The sequence below is a fragment of the Abrus precatorius genome, unplaced genomic scaffold (assembly GCF_003935025.1).
Source record: "Abrus precatorius isolate BTA unplaced genomic scaffold, Abrus_2018 Scaffold9, whole genome shotgun sequence".
Classification (NCBI taxonomy): domain Eukaryota; kingdom Viridiplantae; phylum Streptophyta; class Magnoliopsida; order Fabales; family Fabaceae; genus Abrus; species Abrus precatorius.
In genome coordinates this window covers 34,157,140-34,178,415 of record NW_020874439.1, presented here as the reverse complement: position 1 = coordinate 34,178,415, position 21,276 = coordinate 34,157,140, and the positions used below count along the sequence as shown (strand labels likewise).

At 31.4% G+C, this 21,276-nt stretch overlaps 3 protein-coding genes across 4 annotated transcripts; 2 read left to right on the top strand and 1 right to left on the bottom strand.

Moving 5' to 3' along the window:
* Positions 1–2,308: 2,308 nt before the first annotated feature.
* Positions 2,309–4,330, top strand: LOC113850205 (BTB/POZ domain-containing protein At3g56230). 2 transcript variants are annotated; one of them, XM_027480625.1, is made up of 3 exons: positions 2,309–2,696; positions 3,596–3,772; positions 3,860–4,330. In XM_027480625.1, exons 1-3 carry the CDS (start codon positions 2,514–2,516, stop codon positions 4,301–4,303), a joined length of 804 nt encoding a protein of 267 aa, XP_027336426.1. In that variant the 5' UTR covers positions 2,309–2,513; the 3' UTR covers positions 4,304–4,330. The 2 variants fall into 2 exon arrangements, with proteins under 2 accessions (XP_027336426.1, XP_027336427.1); XM_027480626.1 differs by having other exon boundaries at positions 2,439–2,699; positions 3,641–3,772; positions 3,860–4,324.
* A 3,604-nt stretch (positions 4,331–7,934) lies between these two features.
* LOC113850541 lies at positions 7,935–9,350 on the bottom strand. Its single transcript, XM_027481107.1, has 4 exons — positions 9,273–9,350; positions 8,753–8,878; positions 8,426–8,596; positions 7,935–8,024 (listed from the first exon to the last, which is right to left on the bottom strand). Exons 1-4 carry the CDS (start codon positions 9,348–9,350, stop codon positions 7,935–7,937), a joined length of 465 nt encoding a protein of 154 aa, XP_027336908.1.
* Positions 9,351–17,338: 7,988 nt separating this feature from the next.
* On the top strand, positions 17,339–20,049 carry LOC113850347. The gene is made up of 6 exons (XM_027480853.1): positions 17,339–17,444; positions 17,614–17,680; positions 18,037–18,144; positions 18,255–18,353; positions 18,972–19,097; positions 19,657–20,049. The coding sequence occupies exons 1-6, from the start codon at positions 17,415–17,417 to the stop codon at positions 19,800–19,802; spliced, it is 576 nt and encodes a 191-aa protein (XP_027336654.1). The 5' UTR covers positions 17,339–17,414; the 3' UTR covers positions 19,803–20,049.
* Positions 20,050–21,276: the final 1,227 nt, after the last annotated feature.

The following is a 21,276-nucleotide window of genomic DNA, read 5'->3' as shown; positions in this document are numbered from 1 at the left end:
AATATTTACATGATTAAAGAATCATAAATTAATGAAATATTTTTATTATAAATAGAAGTGAAAGTACATTAGTAACATTAAATATCACATTTTTTCATAAAGTTTTTCTTTTTTAAATTCTTATAACACTAATTAGTCATTTCCATAAATTATAAATCTTGCACGTAAAATAAGTGGATTCACACCTTAATTATATTGTTTTATACTAGTATAAGGAATTTTATGTTATGCGAGTAAAATAAATCTAGAATTATTAATTAACAATTACCGACTCAATTGGGATGCAATATAGATGGTGGAGAAGGTGGTGAACTAAGCCCATATAACAAAATTCAAACCACCGATTCACTAAAAAGTTTTTTTATTGTCATTGGAAGAAGGCAAATGTGAGAATTTACTAAACTCAATTTAAATCAAAATCACAATGTTTATTACGTCCTGTTAGCTTCCACCGTTGAACTAACTGCAAATAACCTTTAAAGGTTAAAAATGTACCTACGAATTAGGTTCACCCAAGTTGATTGATTTGAAAAAAGTGATGGAACTCGCACCAATATTTCACTGTTCACAGTTGGGTCTATGTTTCTGAACGTGCCTTTTGTGGGCAATCTACCACCCACCCCCCAAAATAAAAGGCTTACCGGCCATCAAAACAAAAATAAAACCAAAAAATGAAAAAAGGTTACCAAATTTCCACAAAAAGAAATATGTGAACTACCAAAATCCATAGCCGATAAAACATGTTATTCGGTCTATTTCGGACTAGCCACTACCTTTTTAGGTAAAAAAAAATTAATTTAATTTAAGCTCATAAAACTTATGTTTAAAATTGATAATTTTTTTCAGAGTTTATACAAGTTTGCAGACATAGGGGCTGATCAAATTTAATTTGAACTCAAATTTTAAATTTTTTAATTTGACAAAAAATATTGTTAAAATTTTTTTCGTTTTCAACCTTCATTGATATTCCGAAATATTAGTTTTTCCATTTAACGAGTGGGGGTACATGCTTTCGAGAATTATGGCACTTTATTAGTAATTAATTATAATTGTTTTAGCCTTTGGTGTGATTAGATAATATATAACTTTTTGCAATTAAGCAAATAAGCCTTCTGTTAAATATGTTGTTTATGTATCCAAATCTGAAGGACAGGGACTGACTATACTACGGAATATACAAAATTAGCACGTGCAAATTTACTTGTTAAGTAATCATTTCATGTTCACACGTGCCTTTTAACATCCAAATATAAATAGATCACCCATTTGAGGGCGTGTGTAAAGGAAATAATATATTTAAAATGTCAACACTCGAATGTTAGAATGCTTCCTAAGAAAGGAGTGATTTACAAATCAAATCATTTCTTCTTCAGCAAAAAATGACATTAAACAAATTTAATTAATATATAACAGAGAAATTTAGTTAATAATGAAAAATATATTGAAAAAAACCATGTCAGAAAATATATTAGTATCTTTCCTCTGTTCTATATAACATAATGTAGGTCTGTCCTTAATTATATAGGTACGGACAACAACAATTTTAGACGGCTTATGGAATGTGATTAATGATGTTGATCTCGTTTTAGAATCAGTGCTAAGCATGAAGCTAATAACAATGAGTCGGTGGCCAGTTTCTTGTCTAATTTGTAGTTGATGTTAGTTCATTAACCCTTTGTGATGTTATGATTGGCCAATTAATGATGCTGCCAAATGTTCATTGCAGGTTAGGCTATGAACTGTCCAGGCTGGCATTAAAATACATTATTTCTATTATTGATATTAAATCAAACTTAATATTAATAATTAATTATGATTACAGCTTTCTAGGAACTACAAGAAGGAAATGAAAAATACAAAAGTGGTTAGAGAGATGGACTTTGCTTTGCTCATTTTTGCTGTTGTGTGGTTGGAAAGTCTTCTCCTTCCTAACTGCTTGATTCTTTTTGTTAAGCACTTTACTAAACACTACTCTAAAGAGATAGCCTACCAAACCAGCAACTTCCTAATTTTACAGTAACCAACATCTATGAAATTTCATGTTAGCTGATTTATGTGTTCAATAATAAATATTAATTAATATTTTAAAAGTACTGATTAAAAATTAAAAATATATAATAAATACATCTTATTTTATCATTTTTATTGAAGTTTAACATAATTTTTTTAACCAATATTATAAAGACATTGATTACTAATGTCCTGTAAAATAATCTAGGAATGAAAGGGATTGGATATCTACATATATTTATGAGGTTACATCAGGCCTACTATTCTTTTTGAATTATAAAATATGGTTGTTATGAATAAGGGATAATGATGTATCCCTGCTAAATTAATTGACATCACACATGAATTAATCATTTATGATAGGGTCCAAGCAGCATATTATATAAAGAATGAAGGTAGATGGCAACTATTTAAATATAGGGAGCTCCGAAGAAGAAAACATTTCCTTCATCTCCCTCTTCATCTTTCTGTAATTTGACAAAACAGAGGAGGGAAACTAAGACATGGATTGTTGTGTCTGCACAACTATGCCATTAATATTAAGGCCTCCCAGGAACACGATATGTGGGTCGTGCTATGAAGGAGTTAGGAGCATAATCAACATGATGAATAGTGTCGACAGTGAGAAAGCAAAAGCAATCGCTAATCCAAACGGTTCTCCAGTTTCACGGCGAAATTCGAGTAAGGCAAGCTCTAATTCATTTCATAATTTATATGGTTGATTATAAAAAAACTGCAGAAGCATATGTCTCTCATATATAGTTAAATGATGACTTCATTAAATTTAGTAACTATATAGTTTACATAAACCTGTGTGTCCCCTTTAGTTATTAACCTTTCATGTCTGATATTAGTGTTGTAAAACTTAAATTAGGAAGTTTATTTTTGTTATTTGGTATTCGTATAGTAGTATTAATGGTTTTAGGCATGAGTGGCATAACCAAGAAATATGGGTGACAAACCTATTTAATAGGCATCATGATTTATTTTTTGGCATTTGAAGAGGCAAACATTTTGCCTATAAATACTTGTAACAATTCATTTGAAAAGATGCAGAAAACAGAGAGAGATTAAAGAGAACAAAGTGCTGCCAACTTTTATTTTTGCCTTCTTGTTGCCAACAATTAGTAATTGGTCATTTTGTTCTACAACCCTACAACAAAACTCGTTGATCATTGTGGTTGTGATGTCCTATTAGCATTTCCATTTAGCTTATTAGCTTGAGAATTGACTCTGCCATAGTAGCTGCTAAACAGCCTTGTATAAATTCAATACGTAGTATCTGTTTAAAATAGTTTATCTAAATCTTATCAAAATAATTTTTTTCAAATTATTTTTACAAGTTTCATGATCAAATTTATGGTATAAACTCTCGTGTAAAATAAAATAAAATTAACAAGCTCTTGGTTAAATTATTTATCACCCATGCATCATGCATGCTACTAATTTGATGAGAACCCTTAACAATCTTGACAAGGACACAACAAAGGTAGTTGACCCCATCAATTAAAGAAAACGTTGATTGATTGTGTAATCAAAATCAAATGGATAATCATGAATAATTTAGATTATTTTTCCGCCTCAGACACTTGATGATTGTATAAGATGGTGTACGGAGCAGATAGACCAGTTTAATCAACAAAAAGAAGACTTGGCTTTCCTCAGAGGCTTTATTACTGCCTTCAAAACACAGATTCATACGGATATATTGATCACCCCAGGAAGGCAAGGTCCACCTATACCTGCACATAAGTCCGTTTTGGTAAGTTATTATTATTTAACAATCATGTATATTACTTTTAGATAAAAGTTATTAGATGTATAATTGTAATATGTTATTATGTTAAAGGCGGCAAGATCAGAAATATTTAAGAACATGCTAGAGTGTGATGAATGCAAAGCTCCACCAAATAACACCATAACTATACCCGATTTGAACCATGAAGAACTAGAGTCTCTATTGGAGTTTCTCTATAGTGGGACATTGGGTGCGGAAAAATTGGAGAAACATGTCTACGCCCTGTCACAAGCAGCTGATAAGTATGTGATTCCACACTTGCTGAAACAGTGTGAACGATATCTGCTAAGTTCACTAAGCATTTCTAATGCCTTTGAGACACTGGAAATTGCGGACACTTGTTCCAACCACAACTTGAAGGAGACAACCTTTAATTTCTTAGTTAAAAACATTGAACACATGGTGTCATCTCCTAAATTTGAAGCTTTTGTGCATAGGAGTCCACATTTAACTGTGCAACTAGTTACAAGGGCATTTGTCAACGGAGCCAAATAATCAAATTCTCTCTCTCAAGTTCAAGAGCCACCAATATTTTCTTTTTCAATTTAATGAATGTATTTATCAATTTAATAAAAGCTGAAGAAGCAGTAATTTTTATACATTTATATACTATTTTTTTTTTATTTTTTTTTTCATCACATTATGTCATTCTTAATTTTTTTTCTTTTTTCTTCTTATTTTTTGTTAAGTGTATATTTATTTATATTAATAATTACTTTTCATATAATTCATATATTTATTTAGTTTTGTCTTTGTTGTTATTTTTATTAGAATTTTCATATGGACTCGATTCAATAAAAAAAAGTGTTTGGACTACAAATTTAAAAAATATTTTTATTTAAAATTTCTAAAGGAGTTTTAGATTGAATTTTATTTCTGTATATAGTCTTTAAATTGTTACTAATTCATCAATATTATATTTTATATCTCAATAACCTTAATTAAAAAATAAAATATCAATTAAAAAAAATTTGTTGACAGTAAAACGACGTTGTTATTTAAAAGAGAGAAAGACATTTATTTTTCATTTAAAAAGAAATAAATTAGACAGGTTACTTACTAAAAAGTTTTTTTTTACTGTGTTTGTAAATTAGAACTATTATTGATATTATTATTATTTAGAAATCGTATTGTTATTTGCTCTTATATGAGAGTTATTGAACGTTGAAATTTACTATGAGACCCTTATTACTTCAATCTTTACATTATAAAAGGACACAAGATGTTGATTTTTTAATTTTAATATTAACGTTCATTTTTTTGCATTTTAATTAACTACGTCATTATATTCAGATTTTTTTGTTATATAATATTATATTATGCAATAATTATTTATAAAATAAATAGCATATAATATATTAACATATATGTATGAATAGCGCATCACAGCTATTAGGGCTGGAGTTTGGAAACACGATGTAAAAGGCAAGAATATTCCTTATATTTTCATTAATTTGATATTTTTACTCAATCAGTTTGAACTATATTACATATATAATATAAGATAAATGTTATTAGTTTCCTAAATAAGAGTATTACTTAAAAAATAAAAAATACACACACACACACAAATGTATAAGTGTATTAATAATATATATATATATATATATATATATATATATTGGTAATTAGTTTTTCTAAAGTATTAATTAAAAAATATTTTATATTTTTAATTAATTTTTTTTTGAAAGAGTGTATTAATTATCCTTAATATAAAAATAGGTACATCATAGCCAACATTTAGCTTTGGAAGAATAACTGCTAATTAACACTTGAGTTATAGTTGTTAGTGTCTTAAGTTTGATTTCGAATTATAAAAGCTAACCAACTATTTAATTAAAAAAAGTCAATAACACACTTTTTATTACACTATTAATTAAAATTTAAATTTTATTAAAAAATTTAATAAATTAATAATTATGTTTCATATATTTATTATTTTAAATAAATTTTAATTAAAAACTAAAATATGGTTAAAAATTCTTAACCCTTTTTTCTAAAAATTATTACCCATTCATCCTAATCTAAAACCGATAATTACGCATGGTGGGTTCAAACTGGCCAATGTATTTATGTAATTTTCAATTAAAAATTTATTTCATTAACTCATAGAAAAAAAAGTTTAAATTAAATAAAAATAAGAATTTTAACTAAAAACAACATAAAAATACTTAAAAATTTACAATTAACATAATTTTTTGTAATCTTATTCTTATATTATTGAAATTAAATTGCTTTGGATTTTACTAGGAGCGCCTTCACAGCATGACCAAATATCCCCTAGAACTGAAAATCTGGGAATGGGTATGAAACATTGAAACCAGCTGTGAGGCATAGTTGGAGAGAGCAAAATAATAAACATAATCTTATCTATAATCTATAAAGTTTGTAGAGAAACGGTTTGTTCTATTTTTTCCCCTTTAAGAAAACATTAGAACAGTTTATAAAATAATATTCCTTGATAAAGCATACAATTTGGGTGTCAGATTTGAAGGACACAATAAATCTACAAACGGAGGACAAGGATTATGTCAGGAACTTTGTTGCTGGATTTACCATTTAGTGAACAATTCCCACTGGCATATTAGTCAGTACTGCCAACGATGGGCCACCGATTCCTGCACAAAATGCTGTATTGACATGATCGCTCTACCCTGTAATATTGCATGTGATCCCCTCTCTGCGGATTATTATGTGTGCAAATTTTATTATAAACAATCGCCAGCTAATTTTTTTATGAATAGTAAGTAATTTATCACTTATTTTAAGTGATTCATTTATCCATTGTAAATTATTTTATTATTTATATAAACACATTTTTAAAGATAAGTGCATGTCTATAGTAAACTCATTATAACCTTGCGTTGATTCGAGACTTACGATAATTTCTATCAAACTAATAATTATTTGATAAGCACCAAAAAAAAAAAAAAAAAAACACAGACATCTCGACATATTTTGTCTGTGCAAATATTATTTATGAATTCTTACTGCTGTAAACGGTGAAAAAAACGTAAACAACTATTTATATATATATATATATATTGATCTTAATGAATTTAATTTAAAGCTTTCCTCCTTTATTAATATATAAGAAATATGTTCAGTAAACTCCATTTATACATAGCTTAAAAGAACAAAAAATACAAATGATATGATACGATATATATATATATATATATATATATATATGTATATATATAAAGATTAAAAGATATTAAATAAGTAATAATTATGTTGGGGTGTTTATTTATAATTATGTTAAGGAACTAAAAGCCCCTCTACTATTTTTCACACATTTTTTAGTATCCCGATGACAATTTTCTTCACTAAACCCAAAAGATATACTTTTTGTGTTAATATTTTTACAGGTTCGGTTGGTTGATTGCCATGTATATGTACAGAACATTTTGCTGAAGAAAGGTGCATCATCCAAGCGCTCCTGAGGTCATGTGATGGCTTGATTGGCTTCATTTCATAATTAAGCGTTATTCTCTCTGTTTTTATGTTTATTTATCATTAAGTGTTGGACATGGGTTAAGAAAGCTTATTAATATCCCTATTTTTATTAAGATCTTATTTGAAGCCATTAAAACTGGTTCTATTCGTGGTTTTGGTAAACATGTGTCAACTTTGGGCATGTGCTTGCTGCTTCGTCTCGTCACTTCTTTGTTATAGTTTGATAATACTCCATTTTATCCCTCAAAAGTGGGGATTTCATTTTCTTCTTGTTTTTGTAAGGTGCCGTTTCACGTTTTACACGTATCACTTGATCGTATACATTCAAATATTCAATCGTAGTCTTCGCAAGAAAATTTTGCTTCCTAGGGAAACACGTGAACACGATTTGAAATAAAATATTTCTAAAGTAATGAGATTCTATCATAATTGCCCATCCAAATGAAAACATTTTTTTTTGAACTGGTCAAAAAAGAAAGGTTCCGTTTATGCATCTAGATATTTGATATATGTCGGCTTCATGTATAAATTTGGTCAATTGTCATAGAAGCTCGATTGCCTTGATCAATAAAACTGCCAGTTAGGCTTAATTAAAGATGGAAAATGCGTAAATGAAAAAAATGGACATAGTTATATTTATAAGAAGGCAAACATTTTTGTTACTGATTTACTTTTGATCAGTATAACTTTCGCTCCAATTCTTTATTGCTTGTCCCATTGCCTGTTTCACAGCTTGAGCATCAATACGCTCTTCATTCTACAAAGGTTACAACATTATTTCGTCATTCTTTTGCATGAAAATATAGAGAACAAGACAATATAAAGATTATTAATATTTAATTTACTGCAAAATCTAACTAGCTTCTTATCATAACAATCAATTAATTAACTAAATCAAAGATCCTATAGACTGTAGGGTACGTTATGACTCAACATTATGCAAACATTTCAATGCACAGCAACATGGCCCCTCTTGCCGTTTTCTCCAAAAGGCTGAGCGAGAAAGAGAAAGAAGAGGAATGTCTTATATACAAGGACACGCATGTGACCTCCAAAAATATGGAATAATGAGAGGGAAAAGAGAGACACTGAATAATATGCATATTGAACTAGAAAGCATTTATAATAGAAATTTATGCTTACAATATTGTGTCTTACTTCTCCTCCAACAGCTTGAAATCGAAAAGTGTCCGAACAAGTAACCCTAGCTTCAAGCACATTAAGACCCATCTCTTCAAAGGTCTCCAATATGGAAACAAGCAGGCCCGGGCAGCTCTTTGTTGAAAAAACATTTATAAGAAAACCCTTTTCTAGGGTTTCTACTGTAACCTGTTTATGTCCATCCACAAAATGCAATATTCCAGTCAAATTTTTTTTTCAGATTAGCAAGACCTTGGAAACTTGACCTACAGATATATTAGAATTAATTAATTACAGGATAAATTGAGATTATGCCGTTAAACTTTAGTAATAAAGAAAATATACCATAGGAAAAGAATTTTGGTCATTTGAAGTTTGTGCATTGGCTATGTCTTGATTCAGTCGTTCTACTTTTTGCTTTAGTTCTTCGATATACTTTGATGCATCAATTATGATCGAGGTTTTGTTTAGCTGCCACCAACCAATAGATGCACAAGAACCATATTAGATAATTTATCATCTCAAAAAAAGCACCAACGGATTAATATATATGTGTATGCAGGAAAATATATCGATAACAATAACATGTAGGAATAGGCGTATAAATGATGTATTAAATGAAGCAGAATTAATATTGCCAAAAAAAAAATTCAATAATATATTTAATAATCTTCATTTTAATTAGTTTGTGTTTCATTTTTCTACCCAGATATTTGTATGATATATTATTATATATACATAGAAATCAAACATTCGAGAAGATATATAGATAATTAACATGAACTAGGCCGTGGAAGAATGAATAACAATCATAGAGAAAAATCAAAAGAAACAAAAAATATAAGAAAACAATGCAGGGAATTACAGCATGAGAGTTGGTAATAGAACGAAGAAGTTGAAGCTTCTCATGCAGTGCAGCTCTCTTTTGCTCTCTAGAAACCATGGTGTGCTCTCTTTTTTCCTCTCTACTTCTGTGATCGTCCGAGCCTGGCTTTCTTTTTTCTGTGATGCTCAAATTTCTTTGACTTGAAGTATGCTGATCTCTATGATCATTAATTTAAAAGAGGGATGAGCTCTCAAATCTATGTGACGTTCTGCTAGGAATCCCACATGATTGTCTCAGTTTCTTCACATAGAAATTACTGCATAGATTCTCAATGAACTTACACAAATACCCTTTTTCTATATAAATATTTTAGAATTGGATTTATTGACATGGATGCAAGTTATATTGACTAGAGTGATATAAATGAGTCAAATATATAAGAAGAGAATTTATGAATCATATTCAACTTTAGACCCTTGTAAGTTTAATGACATCCTTGAATTAGTTTAGTTTAATTATACTTTTAAGCATAAGAATTGTTGTATTTATATATTTAAAAATGACTTATAGAGAAAATTGGAATGTGTGGCATAATTAAGGTGTGGGTTGGGGAGAATGATGTGGTGGTGAGTGAGAAAAATGGGCATAGAAAGAAGTGAATGGGTCCAAACAGTCCTCACGGGGGGTTTTTTGGGGTATCCTCTCGCGCGGTCTCTCTACTATGAGCAGCGTACAGCAATGAAACTTTGTCCTTTTATTCCTTCTCTCTCCACACGTGCCGGAAACCCTTCTTATCATATCAGACATTAAAATTTAAAACCACCTTCATTTCATACTATTCAATATTTCAATTCCAATTCAGTTGGATTCCTTCCTTATATACATTACTTTTTTAATGAATGATTCAAGATGTGTATTAAAAATTTGTGTATAATAATTCTTATTAAAAATTATAAAATTTAATATATTTATAAATTAAATAATAAATATTATAATTTTTATCATGCGTTTTTTTTAAAAATGTTTAAATTACCTTTAAACTTAATTTTAAACATTTAAAAGTGATAAAAAAAACTTATTAAGAAAGTAAATAGTTATTACATTAAAAAATATTTTTATTATATTTTATACACTTTATTTAATTTTTTATTTAAATGTTATATATATATAAATAAATATATTTACTAATTTATACAAAGTTAGAAATATGCCATACTTCTATTAATTTCTTTTGGATGAAATTTTGACTTAAAAGGATTTCGTTTGAACAAATAAAAAATTTAAAAACCAATATACAAATAATTAAAATTAAAAACATAAAATTTATGTATAAATTAAAGTATAGAGATTTAAAAATAACTAAATAATATTTATATTATTTTAAATTTATGTTTGCATTGATTATTTTATATAAATATTCATATTATTAATTTGATTATAAATAAAAATTATTTTTAAAAAAATAATAAATATTTTAAAATGACAATAAATTTAAATGATAACAAAAAATTCAATTATCAACTAATTTTTTTAATTGAAAAAATACATGTTCAATAAAATACACGTTTTAATTTTTAAAATATATAATTTACATTAATATATACAGATATTTTAATAAAATTAAACAACTTAAATCAATGATATCAAAATGAACTTTAAATCAAATCAAGACTTAATTATTTAACTGAATTAATTATTTTTTATATTAAATTTCAGACTTGTTGGTCGGCTGATCATTCATTACCATTAAATGATACTATTCGCGTACTGTTTCAGCAAAAAGGTAGATCGTCGTCTTCCATTATTTAGTGTCATAGGTAATTATTTTCTATTGTTAAAATATTTTGCTAATTATTATATTAAAAGTATTAATTAATAATTAATAAACAAATTTTTAATCATGTTAAATATGTGTATTATACGTGAAAGAATCCGCTATCAAGCATACCCAAATCTTATTATATGTGCATTTAGTTAATTGAGCAACCTAAACATATATAACAGGAATTCCATGGTGAAGAAGGAAAACACATTTACCTTGGTTGAAAAACAAAACAACATTCCTAACTCGCTACTGTGTTGTAGGTTTTGAAACGAATGGAGTGGAGGGAAAGGCGTGGAAAATGACAAATTATATGCCTATGCTACAATCATTTCTAAATTAATCGTTTTCACTTTTCCTCCTTACAAACTAAGCTAACAAAAGTGCATGATTTTCATGAAATAACTCTAAACTATCTTTCTTGAAGCCAATATTTAGAAATGGATCAGATATATATGCATGCAAGCTTGTATAATGACAGGGATAAAGATATTGTTGAATAAACTTAAATGTCGATTTTAATTGGTTTTAATTCAGCAGTTTTTGTTAGAATAAAATGTCAAGAATCAGCAGTTATGTTTTTGATAAATGATTATAATGAGTTTTGATTGTAGTTTATAGCTATTAATAGAATTTAAGTTTTTTATTTTATAAATAGATCATTGTATTATTTGACAATAAGTGTGAGAAATATACAAACAATCTTTTCTCTCCTATCGGTTTTCAATTCTACAATTTGGTATCAGAGCCTATGGCGAGTGTGACCAATAATGTGCCACTGCCTCAACTAACGAAGGTAAACTATGAGAATTGGAGCATTCAAATGAAAGCTCTTCTTGGGTCTCAAGATGGTTAGGAGGTGGTAGAAGAAGGTTTCAAAGAACCGGAAACTACCACGGGATATTCGGCAACTCAACACAAGGCGTTGAAAGAGACGCGATCGAAAGATAAGGCAGCTTTGTACTTATTGTTTCGAGCTGTTGATGAGTCAGGCTTTGAGAAGATTGCGAATGCAACAACTTCAAAAGAAGCGTGGGACATTTTGGCGAATGTGTACAAAGGAGCTGACCGGGTTAAACAAGTCCGCCTTCAAACTTTTCGTGGTGAGTTGGAAAGCATGAAGATGAAAGAGTCGAAAGGGGTCTCTGACTACATCACGCGTGTTCAAACCGTGGTGAACCAACTCAACCGAAACGAAGAAGTTTTAACTGATGCACGAGTTGTGGAGAAGATTTTGAGGTCATTAACTAACAGTTTTGAGAATGTCGTATGTGCTATAGAAGAGTCAAAAGACCTATCAATGCTTACGATTGACGAGCTCGCTGGTTCTCTCGAGGCACACGAACAACGTAAGAAGAAGAAGAAGGAGGAGATACTTGAACAAGCACTTCAAACCAAGGCGTCAATCAAAGACGAGAAGGCACTCTATTCTCAAAACATTCGAGGTAGAGGACGTGGCCGTGGAAGTCGAGGAAATGGTCGCGGTGGTAGAAGTCGTGGTCAAGAAGAATATTATGCGGAGAAAGAACATTCAAACCAGCAAAATTGGCGTGGAAGAGGACGTGGTCGTTGGAGAGGCGGTCGATCCAATTATTCCAACATCGAGTGCTACAAGTGTGGCAAATATGGTCACTATGCGAAGGATTGCAACTCCGATAAGTGTTACAATTGTGGCAAGGTGGGGCATTTTGCGAAAGAATGTCGGGTCGAGAAAAAGGTGGAAGAGACAACCAATTTAGTCACGGAAGATGTGGAAGCAAAAAAAGGTTTTCTCTTGATGGCACACAACGAAGTCAACACCAATAACAACACGGTGTGGTACCTTGACAGGGGCGCAAGCAATATGTGCGGGCACAAGCACCTATTCAAAGAGATACAAAAGGTTAAAACTGGACATGTGTCATTTGGAGATGCGTCGAAGGTTGAAGTCAAAGGCCAAGGTACGGTTTGTTATTTACAAAAGGATAGCTTGGTTGGGTTAATCCAAGATGTATATTACGTACCAGATCTCAAGAGCAACATTTTGAGTATGGGGCAACTCATTGAGAAAGGTTATTCGGTATTTATGAAAGACCGGATATTACACTTGAAAGATAAACACGGGCATTTGGTTGCTCGAGTTGAAATGGGGAGAAATCGTATGTTTAAGCTGAATTTAACAAGTTTTCGAGAAAAATGTCTGCGAGTAAACGTAGAAGACAAGGCTTTGTTGTGGCATCTCCGTTTTGGTCACCTACATCATGGTGGTCTAAACAAGTTGGCAAAGAAGAACATGGTGCACGGGCTACCGGACATGGACTATGAGAACAAATTTTGTGAAAAATGTGTGCTCAGCAAGCATGCGAGAACTTCATTTCAAAAGAAGGCAAAATATCGTGCTAAGGAACCTCTCGAATTGATTCATACCGACATATGTGGATTAATCACTCCTGAATCTTTTAGCGGTAAGAGATATTTTATTTCTTTTATTGATGATTTCTCACGAAAAACTTGGGTTTATTTTCTGAAAGAAAAATCTGTGGCATTCGAGATGTTCAAAAAGTTTAAAGTGGTGGTGGAAAAAGCAATCGGTAGACACATCAAATCGATACGATCCGATAGAGGTAGCGAGTATACTTCAACAGCTTTCATGGAGTATTGTGAGGTGCAAGGCATAAGGCGATTTCTAACCGCACCATACTCTCTCCAACAAAACGGTGTGGCCGAGAGGAAGAACTGGACTGTTCTTTATATGGTTCGGTCAATGCTTAAGAGCAAGAAGATGCCGAAGGAATTTTGGGCAGAAACCGTGCAATGCGCTATCTATGTGCAAAATCGGTGTCCACGATGATCAAACACCACAAGAGGCATGGAGTGGACAAAAACCAACAGTTTCTCATCTCAAAGCATTTGGTAGTGTGGCCTATGCACACATGCCGAATCAGCGAAGAACGAAGCTCGAAGACAAAAGCAAAAGGTATGTTTTTATTGGGTATGACAACAAAACAAAAGGATACAAGCTACTAGACCCAATAAGCAAGCAGGTTGTGGTGAGTCGTGATGTACAATTTAATGAAGCAAGTGAGTGGGATTGGAGTAACTCAATGGAGGTTATCAATGAAGATGGAGAATCATCAACCGCTATGCCAACAATCACACCGACAAATCCTGAAACTACCAGTGATGAAGATGAACCACAACAACCCAGAATGCGAAGTTTGCAAGATTTGTATGATTCGACAAATGAGGTACACATTGTATGTCTTTTGGCAGATTCCGAGAATATAAGCTTTGAAGAGGCGGTGCAAGACAAGAAATGGCAAATTGCCATGGACGAGGAGATTAGAGCAATTGGCCGCAACAACACATGGGAGTTACCGAAAGGAAGTCAGCCCATTGGTGTGAAGTAGGTGTTCAAGAGAAAAATGAATGTTCAAGGCGAGATAGAACGATACAAAGCGCGACTTGTTGCAAAAGGATACAAGCAAAAGGAGGGAATTGACTATGATGAGGTATTTGCTCCTGTTATAAGAATGGAGACAATCCGATTGCTCATTTCACAAGCAGCTCAATTCAATTGGCCGATAATCCAAATGAATGTCAAGTCGGCATTCTTGAATGGAGTGCTTAAAGAAGAAATCTACATCGAACAACCACCCGGGTACATGAAAAGAGGAGAAGAGAAGAAGGTGCTGAAATTGAAGAAGGCACTTTACGGGTTGAAGCAAGCACCGCGGGCATGGAATTCTCGCATTGATACATACTTCAAGGAGAACGGGTTTGAACAATGTCCCTATGAACATGCCCTTTACGTGAAGAAGATTGGAGGTAATATGTTATTTGTTGCTCTTTATGTTGATGACCTCATTTTTATGGGGAACAATGGTAAAATGATACAAGAGTTTAAGAGCACAATGGCACTGGAATTCGAGATGACAGATTTGGGCTTGATGAAGCTTTTCCTTGGTCTGGAGGTAAGACAAGAAGAGACGGGGATTTTTGTGTCATAGGAAACATATGCAAAGGAGATTTTGAAAAAATACAAGATGACACATTGCAATCCTGTATCAACACCAATGGAACCAGGTGCAAAACTCTCTAAATTCGATGGAGGAGAAAGAGTTGATGCGAGCAAATATCGAAGTTTGGTGGAAAGTCTTCGCTATCTCACATGCACCAGACCAGACCTTTTGTTAAGTGTTGGCATTGTAAGTCGGTTCATGGAGGAGCCAGTTTATTCACATTAGAAGGCGTTGAAGCGGATTCTAAGGTATATCCAAGGAACGGTATCACTAGGGTTATTCTATTCGAAAGCGGAAGATTACAAGTTAATTGGGTACTCTGATAGTGATTGGTGCAGAGACTTAGACGATCAGAAAAGTACGTCAGGGTATGTGTTCTTTATGAGTAACACAGCTTTTACTTGGCTTTCAAAGAAGCAACCAATCATGACGCTCTCAACATGTGAAGCTGAATATGTGGCAGCATCTGGGTGTGTATGTCATGCAATATGGCTTAGAAATCTGTTGGACAAATTGGAGCAACAACAAATTGATGCGACTGTGATACGAGTTGACAATAAATCAGCAATTGAGTTGCCAAAGAACCCAGTGAATCATGAGAGAAGCAAACACATTGACATTCGCTTTCATTTCATTCGAGATATGTGAAGGAAGGAAATGTGGAATTAGTGCACGTGGCAAGTCGAGATCAAGTCGCAGATATTTTCACGAAACCACTACCAACGGTACTTTTTGATAATTGCAAGAAATTGATTGGCATGAAAGATGTCAGAAGCATTTAAGTTTACGAGGGAGTTTTGTTGAATAAACTTAAATGTCAATTTTAATTAGTTTTAATTCAGCAGTTTTTGTTAGAATAAAAGGTCAAGAGTCAGCAGTTATGTTTTTGATAAATGATTATAATGAGTTTTGATTGTAGTTTATAGCTATTAATAGAATTTAAATTTTTTATTTTATAAATAGATCATTATATGATTTGACAAAAAATGTGAAAAATATACAAACAATCTTTTCTCTCTTATCGGTTTTCAATTCTACAGATACGATACTTGTATATGTATTTAGAACTGTTGCTTGCAGTATTGTCACCATTCCAGAAGGACAAATCACGTACCCACCTCTATTCACATGTGTGCCCGTTAATCATCACAACAAAACAATATCCCCCATACATATATCCTGCTCCTACCTTGTCTCTTCCCTTCCATAAAAGTGTTTCTTGCTCTGAACTCTAAAGAGTACTCTTTTAGATCCCATAATGCTCGTCTATGTCTTCCCTGTCATCCTCAATTTCCACCTCCACCTCGACCTCAATGCTTTCTTGGACCCTTATACGTGGACGCTAGTGCTTTCTAGCCACCTTTGGTTTATTGCTTCCATACTTTCTGGCCTTTTTGAATTAACCCATTTCAAAGAATTATTTGTTTTTTATAAATTCTTTTCGTTTACAGAACTATTAAGAATATAAACTAAAATAAACATGTGATGTGATGTGTGTGTGTTCGCTCTTTCCCGTGATTCATCTTTTGAAGGATATTTATATTTTTATTGAATAACACCTAAAATTAAGAGAGTTTTTTTTTGTCTTACCCATAAACTTTTAAAAAAAGGGGATATTTTATGCTCTTTTTAACAAATGATTATAATTAAAAGATATATATATATATATACACACACATGACATATAATATTCTCATAATCTTTAAGGTATCATAGAAATTATTAAAATTAAAAGAAATTTTAAGATTAAAAATAAAAAACATCGATTGGAACATCTTCATGTTTTAATTTATTAGTTAATTTATTTAAATGATAAGAAAGTTTGTTTTTTACTTAATAAAGTTTCTTGTTTGAGTTGTATACGAATAAAGAAATTAACTGTTATGAGAGTTTTCATGCATCTTAAGTGATCCACCGGTTCAACTTGAATTATTCGGGATTGAAATTGATTTGTAATATTTTGTTTTGGTTTAAAATTTTTTAAAATTATATTTTAAAATAAATTTAAAAAATGTTTTTAAAAAAAATAAAAATTATGTTAACGAATATTTTTTTTACTTTAAAAAAATTATTTTTAAAAATAAAAATAAATGAGCTCTTAGATATTTTATAATATCTTATTTGTGTGCCTATTGTAGGACTGAATTAAGCATCAATTTGGTTGAGACTTGAGGCCCAAGAAGAGATTATGGGCTATCAAGCCCAAACCTCCTTCTGAGTCTAGGCCTACCATCCCTTTAATTTCAAAGCCGGGTTTCTACCCGACCCGGATAACATCTCGGATCCGGATCCAGCGGGGTGCATCGACGTTCCGTTCTTGAGCAGGTTTTGATGAAAATTTTGTGAGCTGAATGAACAATGCGCGCCCTAGCAGCTCAACTTTCGAATGTAAAGTTCTGTGCTCAATTTTAATTCTTATTCTACGATTAACTAATCATTTACAAATTCAATTCATAGTTGAAGTTTATGTTTGTTTTCTGGGTAGTGAGTATCGATTAGCTAATTCTACTTTTTTCATAATTCTTTTAATTTTGATTTTCATTTACCACCTTTGCAGTATTTATGCAGAAGAAGAGTTGGGGTCAATCTGCGATCTCATAATTTTTCATCATATAATGGCAAAGGTATCTCCTTCTCTTTTCTATCGGTACTTAGAGAAAAAATCGTCGGAAATTGTGATAAATTGGTTGGGGTATGAAATCGTTTTGTTGAGAATGAGAAAGCACTGAAATTACATGAATAATCTATTGTAAACCAAAATTAAAAAAGAATTTTGTGCTTGTAGCTCTAGTACTAAACAGTGAGTACTTAATGCTGATTTTAAGGGATTTTTGGTATTATTAGGTCATTTTACCAAAATCTGGAACTGAGAAATGCAAAGAAAAAGGAGTTTTTTTTTTTTTCATTCAATTTTTGGTTCATTGTCTGAACTCTGCAATTGTGTTGTTGCACGACTTCACTTGTGACTCTTGATCTTCAGAGGAACTATCAATAGAGGAAGAAGCTGAGAGAAAAGTTGGGTGGCTATTGAAGACGATATTTTTTGCGACTGCAGCCGCAGCAGGATACCATTTCTTTCCTTATATGGGTATTGGTCATCCAAATATAAGCAATTTTTCTGCAACAATTTTCAACTTGGAAAGCCTTCGTTTGCTTTTGGTAGTTCAAGCTTGACAGTTTTGCTAATGCAAATTTCAGGAGATAATTTGATGCAACAGTCCGTTTCACTTTTGCGTGTCAAGGATCCGTTGTTTAAACGGATGGGAGCTTCTAGATTGGCTCGTTTTGCAGTTGATGGTAATTTTTATGATACATATATCTTTATGTCATGAATTGCTTGTTGTTAATATGTTATGACCTATGCTTCTTTGGAATGTTACATGTATTGAAAGTTGAAACACTTCATGGTTTATTAGTCATTTGTATAGCATGGTAGCTGTGTTTCACAAGAGATTCTTATTCTTGCTTGTGACAAGCATATTTTCATCATCCTTGTGCTTTACCCAAGTGATATTTAGTATTAGTCTCAGCTTGTTCATGAGATTACAAAATTCTGCCTGAAGGGGAGAGTTGATGGGAGACTTTGCTCTTGTACTGATCATGAAATAGTTACTGATATTTTAATTGAGCGAAAAGAATAAGTTGAATAGTCTTATGGGTTATAATCTTTTCATGACTAAGCATAGATACTGCAGTGATGCACAACGGAGTTCTGTTGTGTAACAGGCAAATTCCCTCGATACAATTTAGCTAGTTTGTACATTAGCTATTTACTCATTTATCTAGTTTTCAATGTATAGATATCTTGTGAAACTGATTAAGTATAAAACATGGTGATATATTACTTTCTAAAATATTCTGTACCTGCATAAGTTGTTTATATTCAGAATTTCTTACCTTCCTTTTGCTAACAAGATGAAAGGAGGATGAAGATAGTTGAGATGGGTGGAGCCAAAGAACTCTTAAATATGTTAAGCACAGCAAAAGATGACCGCACACGGAAAGCGGCATTGCATGCTCTCTCTGCATTGTCAAACTCAGGTGGATCTTTAAATTCTTATTTTTAAATATTTTTATTTGTCATTTTATGCCTACTACTTACCAGGTTTATTTTCATAGTAGATTTTTTATATATACTTATAATTATGTTAGTGGAGAGGTAGATTGTTGAGGCCATAGTACCTTTGTTGTGGTCCTAACTAGTAAACCGGAAATGTCTAACCATTTACCAAGTTTTTGTTCATTTAGTTGTATAATATTCCAGCTGGAAATAAACTTTATGAGCAAAGCATGATAAGAAGCTTAGAAGACTTGAATATGTTTCTAGTTTGTCATCCTTGTTCAATAGATATGGTCTAGTAAAGATGAAATGGAATATAAATGGTTTGTCTTGAGACACTACATGTGTAAGAGCTTCTATGTATTTTATACGACAATTATGCCTGATTCTTTCCCTATCAATATATTGATTATTAAGAATCCAGTTCAAATAATGTTACGAGGTTGGAAAATATGCAACAGTACAACCGAAATTGTACTGGTAGTACTAGTTTTTTTTCCTTTTCTTTTGATTGAGATAAAATACTCTGTTGTTGTATAGATACAGCTCTTGCATCCTTGCATCATGCTGGGGCCATTTCAATCATTAGGTCTGCACCAAATTCACTTGAGGATGCAGAAGTTGAGAAATTCAAGTTAAGCTTGATGAAAAGGTTCCAAGATCTGAGATATGATGTGTCGTCGTGACTTTTACTTGAGGTGTTTGCCTTTTCTTGTTTTTGGTTGGTTTGGTGAATGAAATATCATCATAGAGAGAGAGTAAGCTAGCAATGAAAGCATTTTTGAAGAAGACTAGAAATGACTCTGTATCTTTTGACTAAATCTAGTAGAAGACTATAGTTCTATTATCATTTTGTATTTTTCACTTGTCAAGTGCAATTTGAGGCTCACTGTTATGCCAATCGTAATAAAATGGAAAATTTTTATGTGCCCGTAAATTAATTTTTGAAATGTATATGTAATTAGAAGTTAAAATACTACAATGAACTAGTATTGAAGTTGCAGGTAATTGGTAACGGTAGTTGTGTATTTGGTTTATCTTTACTAGACTAGACCCTTGTTTGGACCGCATAGAATATGTGATTGATCATACAATTTCATTACTGAATGTATGTCATTGCTAGTAAAACATAAGCTTCATCTTAAGACTTAGTATAGTTTAAGTTGTTATTTAGATATGTCTTTAACTCAACCATATCTCATCAGGGTTATCGTTTTTTTAAGGGCTAGCTGGCTTCTTATGCATTTTATTATGGTCATGTACCTTTTTTTCAGTTGATGTTAGACTGTCCTAAGATAATATTTTATAGGAACATCTCTTTAAAATTCAACTTGTATATGTTCAATTAAAGAATTAACTTCCTCTAGAATCTTGTTTTGCAATGGAGTCAATCTCTCTCATATGCGGAAACTCGGTTGGAGATGAACAAGAAAGAAATAAACAACATATACACACGTTCTCTTTTCAACCTCTCATTCTGTTTTTCTTTTTCCTGTTGGGTTCCCAACCTTTCATTCTCTCAATTCACTCGTTTTGGAAATATATATTATGAATTTATCCCAAATCTTTGGAACCTGCCAGCCAAGTGATTTGGGCCACACACATCAACAAATACCAAGAAATCTTGATACACTCCTGACAAATTTTAAGTTTAGTTTATTTTGTACATAAAAATATTGAACCTAAACAAAAATGATATACAATCTAATATAGTTTGATTTTAATATATTATCAAAATCAATCAAGTTCGAACATGATAAGATCCAAATCACAAAAGATCGATTTGGATTGGATCCGTTATTCAATTCATTTATTTATTTTTATATATCTTTTATTTTTAAAATTTTATGACTTTTAATCTGGATTAAATAGAAGTGACTTAGGTGAGATCGAATGTTGAATTAAGTTTGTGGAGAACAAAAATATAGAGGGAAAACGTTCATCAGAGGAGGTGAAATTGTAAAAAAAAAAAAAGAAAAAGAAGGCAATTTATCATCAGAGAAAGAAAAAGAAAGAAGACCCGACTGCAAAATAAGTAGAATGAGAATAGATAGAAGTCATAATTCACTGTTCACTCAAATTATGGTAAGATTAAGGGAACAGTTAGTTTTTATATGGGATAGATATTGTAGGTATGATTCAATTTTAATAACAAAATTT

Excerpts from the sequence above, each read along its gene's own strand:
- LOC113850347 (XM_027480853.1), top strand. The coding sequence starts at position 17,415 with ATGCGCGCCCTAGCAGCTCAACTTTCGAAT. Across the intron at positions 17,681-18,036 it reads TTCATCATATAATGGCAAAG|AGGAACTATCAATAGAGGAA; the intron begins GTATCTCCTTCT and ends CTTGATCTTCAG. Across the intron at positions 19,098-19,656 it reads CTCTGCATTGTCAAACTCAG|ATACAGCTCTTGCATCCTTG; the intron begins GTGGATCTTTAA and ends GTTGTTGTATAG.
- LOC113850205 (XM_027480625.1), top strand. The coding sequence starts at position 2,514 with ATGGATTGTTGTGTCTGCACAACTATGCCATTAATATTAAGGCCTCCC. Across the intron at positions 2,697-3,595 it reads CACGGCGAAATTCGAGTAAG|ACACTTGATGATTGTATAAG; the intron begins GCAAGCTCTAAT and ends TTTCCGCCTCAG. Across the intron at positions 3,773-3,859 it reads CTGCACATAAGTCCGTTTTG|GCGGCAAGATCAGAAATATT; the intron begins GTAAGTTATTAT and ends ATTATGTTAAAG.
- LOC113850541 (XM_027481107.1), bottom strand. The coding sequence starts at position 9,350 with ATGGTTTCTAGAGAGCAAAAGAGAGCTGCACTGCATGAGAAGCTTCAA. Across the intron at positions 8,597-8,752 it reads ACCAAAATTCTTTTCCTATG|GTTACAGTAGAAACCCTAGA; the intron begins GTATATTTTCTT and ends GGACATAAACAG. Across the intron at positions 8,025-8,425 it reads TTCAAGCTGTTGGAGGAGAA|AATGAAGAGCGTATTGATGC; the intron begins GTAAGACACAAT and ends TAACCTTTGTAG.